Source organism: Mastomys coucha, unplaced genomic scaffold (assembly GCF_008632895.1).
Source record: "Mastomys coucha isolate ucsf_1 unplaced genomic scaffold, UCSF_Mcou_1 pScaffold21, whole genome shotgun sequence".
Lineage (NCBI taxonomy): Eukaryota > Metazoa > Chordata > Mammalia > Rodentia > Muridae > Mastomys > Mastomys coucha.
Genome location: NW_022196904.1, coordinates 172,178,437 through 172,185,474, shown reverse-complemented (window position 1 = coordinate 172,185,474; position 7,038 = coordinate 172,178,437). Strand labels below are relative to the sequence as shown.

Genomic DNA, 7,038 nt, shown 5'->3' with positions numbered 1-7,038 from the left:
AGAGAGAGGGGAGGGGCTTATCTCCAAGGATTGGCGTAAAGTACTGATGGGAAGCTGGGTATGTCTGGGAGAGTCAGAGCCTGATGACAGTTAGTCATGCTTCCATGTAAGATGCTGAACTTTCATTGAAGGGACCTAAATGCCACTTGACAAACAGGAGATGTACTTCCCTAGAGGCTGCTGATTGGCTCCTGTTTCTCACCCCAGGATGGGACAGAAAGTCATTTGGCTTGAGCACACTGTAAAGAGTTACCAAGCTCAAAGTCACCTGTAATCTCTAAATGGGACAGTTGCAGAAGTGTGTTGACAGGACCAGGAAAAGATGATGCTAATCCATCTATCACTTGTACTACCAAGCCAGTTGCTTGAGGATCTACCATCTTCTTATTAATAACTGATATGATATGAATTTTTCTTGTTATGTTGACAACACAGTTGCCTTTTGATTGAGACATGGCTGCTTGATGCATGTGTATATGTGTGTGAGTGTGTGTGTGTGTGTGTGTGTGTGTGTGGTGTGTTTGATAGAAGAAGCAATATTCCATTAGACACTAATAAATACAGAAATTGCCATTGTCATTGGCACTCATACACCTCAGTTGATGCCAGGAAATCCCTATGTTCACTCACGTGATGATGTGCAGGAACGTGAGGTTATGATTTTTAAAGAATATGTAGCTGTCAGCTAGCACTGCAACCTGCATTCCTAGCACTCAAGATGCTGAAACAGGACATCAGAAGTTCAAGATTCTTTAGCAAAATAGTCCGCTGCTCCCCACATCCACTGTCAGTGTTAGGAGTCCACCTCCATGCCACTTAGGTTCAATAGTCATATGCATTTCTCTTTAATGGCATCTCTAGAGCTGGTGTAAAACGCGCTTACTAGACTACACTTTTTGGCATCCAGAGTAGAAATACTAGATGTTTTTTCTTAGACTCTTTTATTTCCCGTGCGGCATTATATAAAGCTTATTATCAGTCACTGGGAAATCAGCAAATTTGAGAGATGACTCAGTAACTAAGAGCACTAACTTCTCTTCCAGAAGACCCAGGTTTGATTCCCAGCACCCAATGGCAGCTCACAACCATCTGTAACTTCAGTTCCAAGGGAGCTTATATCCTCCTCTGGCCTCCTTAGATACTGGACGAATGTGTTACATAGGCAAACATACAGACAACACACATATATATAAACTAAAAATAAATAAATATGTTTTAAAAAAGAAATTAACAGGCTTATAAGATTAATAGGGGTTTTATATAGTATCATTTGTGGGACCCCCAAGATATGATCCGCCTCATCTACCATTTCTTGTGATATCATTTTTGGTCTGTCTGTCTTTCTAGTATTATCACTTAAACAGAAGACAGCTGCTGACCAATTGCACATACCCAGTATCTCCTGGTAGAAGAAGACTCTATTGCTTCCACATTAAAACTTGATAACTTCACCATTTTCCATAGCCCCAGAAGCTAGGGAAATATAATAATAATAATGACTCCCTCTTGAAGGACAGTTTTACTCTATTTTTATTGTACGTTAAAAGGAAACACTTAAAAATCGCACACATTTAGAAGGGGCTATGAATTGCATCTCCTCATTTCTGCAAAAGGTACCAGTACTGTCCATGGAAGGCCAACGTGGTGGCCGTGGGGCTTGCCAGACTTTCAGATGGTAGTGAGAGCTCTTCCAACTCTACTCTGGACTCTTGTCTCTTCCTAGATTATAAGGCTCTGGTTGGACAGATCAAAACCGTGGCTAGATTTCTGCCTCTTTCTCTTCCATTTTTGAGTCCCTAACACATATTCTCAGTGTGAACCAACCATTGAGAATTATTTTGTTCAGAACTCCTCTCTCTCCTTCTCCCATGTCAGTTTACCCTTCATGTGTGGTTTTTACACAGGAAGACAGCCAGACCCAAGTGTTTAGGTGGGTCTGTAGTAATCAAGACAGTGCCAACTCTGCTTTAACATCTGGACAAAGGAAATCACAGTGCCCCAGAAAGAGGCACTCATGTTCTTGTCCTCATGTTCTCAGAGCTTTGTGCGAGCTGATGTATTCCCCGGCTAGCTCAGGTTCATCTGTGAGGTAATGAAGGCTCAAAGTTTTAAGTAGCTTACTCAAGATCACTCAGTGACAAGTGCTGGAGTCAAGATTTACCTGACTCCCAAGTCTGGAGGAAGTAAAAGTGACTTCCGTGTCACTCGACCCTGACAAGCTCAGAGTGACCCGTGAGTGTTCCCAGAGACCATTACCTGCTTTCTGCATTTGTGTAAACTTCAGGCTTTTGTCTGACTTTATTTCGCTGAGAGTTCTGTAACCCATCCTGAACCATTTCTCAGCTGTCTTCAGTCCCACGCCAAACACAGATGTAAAGAGCTGAAAGGGAGGGCAAGGCAGGCTGTTATCCACCCAAACCATTGCTATGACAACAGAGGGATGCTTTCCAAAGTCTTAGTCCACAAACCAGAAATATAAGCAAACCTTGGCCCAGTTTCTCTTGAAAACATCAAGGGAATGGGTGGTGAGTGAGTGAGTGTGTGTGTGTGTGTGTGTGTGTGTGTGTGTGTGTGTGTGTGCTTGCACAGACATGCATAGGCATACACAACTGCATTTGGAGACCAGAAGACAACCTCAGGCTGGGCCAGTTGGCCAGTGAGCCTGAGGGAACTGCTTGTTTCTGCCTCCATACTACCACACCCAGCTCTTTCTGTTGATTCTGGGGCTCTTCCTCAGGTTCTCTGCACTTTAGTGAGTTCTCTCTTGAACCTGGGGATGATAACTTTCAGAGGCTTTTTGTTTCTGGGGAGTCCTTCCATAACCAAAGGGACACAAAATGAAACAGAAGCGAGGGCCACCATAAACCAGAGAGAGTCCTCCATGGAATCTATACCCAGAAACTTGACCTAAACTTTCTGCTTCCAGAACTGGCAGAAAATAAATTTCTATGACTAATCAGTTCAGTCTGCGTCACTTTGGTATGGCAGCCTGAGTTATATAACTAACTGCAGCAAACAACAGGGGGAAAAAAAACCACTCCCCAGTACACATATGTACAATTACTTACTTTGAAGGATTTATATCGCTCATCATTTAACACAGCTTTAGCTTCAGAACTCTCTCCATCCTCAATAATTCCCTGCAAGAAGAGTTGAACAAAAGATTTTGAGTTCCATCCCTGCATGATCGAAGTGCCAGTCTCAAACCTACAGCCCCGACTGCTGGTTTCTCATGAAACTTGAGGATTTTTCCCTGGCTGATCTGCAGAAAGCAAGAATTTCCCTGAAATCTTGAAAGAAATCTTACTTTAGTTTACCATAGATGCAAGACCTTTATAATCTGGGACAAGGATACAGAAGGATAAAGATCTGAATCTAGAGACTGTAAGACAAAATATTCACTGACAAGCCTTGTTCAAATAGTCCTGATAATTTTCTTTTCATTGATTCATCTTGTGGAAAAAAAGGGTTTTTCAAACCACCAGGTTAATTGTTGAGCCACTGAAAAGCCAGCCATTATCATGCCCTTATGAGGTCTAGTCTCTGTTGTCTTGAGCCGGGAGATTTTTCTAGAATAATGTACCTTGCATTTGAATAGATTGAAACTTGCTACTAGATGACAACCCTGCTTTGTTGGGAAATCCTTAAATGTTGCTAAACATGTAACTACTGCCCAGTCTCCTCCCAGAACACAGAGATGTAGAATCAGCTCATTGAACATCACCCTACGCTGGACAGGAAGAGCTGAGAGAGACCGAGCCTTCCACCCAGCCTGGGTGGAAAGCAGAACACTGGGCTGCTCTGAGATCTAAGGCTTGAGTCTTTCACTTCTAGTAAAAATCACTATCTGAGAAAGTTGTCCTACTGGGATCATGTTGTGATTATGGATTTTATACGTCTGTACCCATCTATCTTTTTCCATGCTATGTTGATCCACTTATGGACATATAAGAGCCCATACCCACGCGAACTGTTCTGTCTCTCCTTCACCTCTTCGGAGATGTAGCAAATTCCACTTCTCCCTTACCTCTATGACACACTTCGTCTTGTCCCCTAGGCAAGGAATTCCCTCTGTGTCTTTCATGCTGATTATGGGGAATGGCAGAGATTTCAGTACAGAGGCCGCTCGCATGAATGCCAGGCAAGAAACTTCATTCTCTCTAAACTCATCATTTTCAGCCAGGATATCAAAGGCATCCTAAAAAAATAAAACCAGGTCAGCAGGTCTGCTCATGAGAGTCACTCACAAGTCCCTCCTGCCCCCTTTTACTAATGGACTACCTTTGGAGTCAGGATCAAGCTCCTGTACCTTCACATTCTCCCCTGTGGAACACTGTCACTGAACTGAAAAGATGCATGTCTAATGAATTATGAGTTTAGTATCATTAGACATTTAGAAACGACTGAATCAAGTTGTGACCTGGTGCCCATGGTGTCCCGGCAGCCATGACTGGGTTGGGTATAACCCTTTCCTGTCTTCTGGACTAGTCTGTAGCCAGGGTTCTGTCACAATCCCTAGACATTCAGGTCTCTTCACGTGACAGAAGATACAGCTGGTGCTTGTGGAATGAAGGCTGTGTTCATCACTCAGACCCAGAGCCGGGGTTATTTAAGGTGAGGCATGTTGCCTTACGAACAGAGAATGCAGCTGTGGTTCAGTGGGCCCAGCGGCTGTCATCCCTTTCCGGCTCTTCCATACAAATGGCAGCTTGAAAGTTAGAGACGAGAAGTCCCATGCTTGATGCTCTACTGAATGTGTTACTCTGGTGAACCCGACCCCTGAGTAGCTGGGAGCTTATGAAAGAGGAGGCCCACTTAACAAAGAACCGGAGGTCAGGTTAGGTAGGTAAGCATGTAGAAGCATTCTCAGATCTCCAGGAAAATCATAATTTAACTTGTAGACTCAGGGAAGGAAGCCTCATCCCCCCTTTTTGTCCTGGGTCTTGAGAAAACCTCATTACCGTGAATACTTGGTTGTAATTGTTTAATGTGGTTCTTCGCTGACAAGCATACTGGGAGATCCTTTGCACAGCAGCTGGACCATTCTGGGAGCCCGGGACAGAACTCAGGGAAGAGTTTCTTCTCACCTACACAAAAGCATAAGCATCCATGTTGTATGATCGTTAATTAGCCAAAAGTTAGTGTATATATAACTATAAATATTTACTCAAATAGAAAGAAAACATTGACTTTAAGACATTTTATGACAATTGTCTCTGGAAGAGGGCAAAATCACAGAGGATTCAAAACATGTCCCATACCTGCCTAGTGTATAGACACAGACATGTACAATTGTTTGTCTTATTAGTACATGTTAACTACAACAGATAATGAATTTCACTGTGACATCTCAAGTATGTACAGGATATGTATTTTTGAAATCACAAAAATGAAAAAGAAGCAGCAATTATTTAATTATCATTTAATTATTTAATTATGTCCTTCACATGCAAATTTGTTACAGATGATCCAAACCCCTTTCCCAGAGACTTTAACATTATTGGTAAAGGATTTGGATTTAAAAAGTCATATTCTCTAATTTGTCTCATGAATTATTAGAATGAGAAAAAAAGAACTCTTTACTTTTCTGAATTTCAAGGCTGATATTCTGAAATATCGGTGTGTGAATGTGTTCATAAAAAGCGTTTTCGTTACGGGGCTGGGCAGATGGGTCAACGGTGAAGAGTGAGTGCTACTCTTTGCCAAAGATCTGAGTGGCTCACAACCTGCTCCAGGAGATCTGTTGTCCTCTTCTGGCCTCTGTGGACACCTACACACATATACACAGATGCAGACATACATGCACACACAAACCTAAAAATAATAGTTCTCTTTCTCTTTTTAAAAAAAGAAAATAGTTCCCATCTATTAATATGTCAACACTTTGCACCATCTATATGCATGTTACTTCAATTTCCACAGCATCTCAGGAGGTAGGAGTTATTGTTATAGAGGAGCAAATGGAGGCCCACCAGAGCTATGTGAACTCTATGAGAAAGACTGTAATTGATGATCGTGTCAGTGACCATCCAGCAAAGGAGACACTCACAACAAGCTGATGTCTCCCCATCATCTCCACTGGCTTCCCGGCTCGCATGCACTCAGTCAGCCAGGAGATGTCCAAGAGTTCGAGCTCGGAGCTGGCTTTGATGTTCTGCAGCTGAAGCCACTCCAGAACGTCTGATCCGGTGTTGTTCTCTGCCACAATGTGGGTGACAGAATCACTAGAAATGGAAGGCAAAGTTATCGGTAGAAGGAGCTTCCAAAATGAGACCTGCTCTCCCAGCTACTCCTAAGGGTTTCTGAGAGTCCCAGCTGATTAAAGACAAGGCCCAAACTGGGCCTGACCATGGATCATCACACAAGGAAATTGTCTCTGTTTTAATTGAAGAAGCAGGAGGTTGGATGGAGGAAAAGTGATATTAGTAAGATAGAAGTGTAAGGAAGATGGAGAGGAAGCTGTCCTTCAGGTCGTGCCTGGCATGGTAGAGGCAGTTTTGGTGTACTGCTTCAGTTTTGCTCATGGAAGGCTTGAACCCAGGAGTTTCCAGATTTGTCTGATGAAACCTGTGTTTTCAATGTGATATGAGAACTCAAGGTGCAAAGAGAAATAGGTGTAAACGTGCACACGTCTGTCTGCCTGCATCGGCTGGAGGTGTTAGAGCAAACTATCTTAGACGAGGTTCTGAGGGCAAAGTAGTTCAAAGTCAAGGAGCGCTCACTCCTCACAAATGGCACAGGAGAAAGGAGGCATTTCTGCATCTTAGCATACGGGAGACATTCGGAACAGACAAGAGGCCAGGGTGAGATCTGAATGGGGTTTGGAGAAAGGACAAATGGGGTTTGGTGAGCTGAGAAGCCAATGGGAGTTGTCCTGAAAGAAAGGATTCAGTAGTCAGGGGACAGGAGAGGGTTGTAGGGATGGACTGGGAATGGTGTGTTAGCTGTGGAAATGGCTGGTGGTGGGGATCTCAGGAGCCGGGCTAAGGCTTTTGTAAAAGCAGAACACTAGTAGTGTTAGCAAATCTTTTTTTTTTT

At 43.2% G+C, this 7,038-nt stretch overlaps 1 protein-coding gene across 4 annotated transcripts in view; it reads right to left on the bottom strand.

The window, feature by feature from the left end:
• The window catches only part of Dntt (DNA nucleotidylexotransferase), a 39,434-nt gene that overhangs the window by 20,263 nt on the left and 12,133 nt on the right, over positions 1-7,038 (bottom strand). For all 4 annotated transcript variants that reach the window (XM_031384830.1, XM_031384831.1, XM_031384833.1 and 1 more), the window contains exons 2-6: positions 6,050-6,224; positions 4,962-5,087; positions 4,028-4,198; positions 3,069-3,140; positions 2,257-2,380 (exon numbers count right to left, since the gene is read on the bottom strand). In XM_031384830.1, the coding sequence (XP_031240690.1) occupies positions 2,257-2,380; positions 3,069-3,140; positions 4,028-4,198; positions 4,962-5,087; positions 6,050-6,224 (668 nt within the window). The remainder of the gene's footprint in view (positions 1-2,256; positions 2,381-3,068; positions 3,141-4,027; positions 4,199-4,961; positions 5,088-6,049; positions 6,225-7,038) is intronic.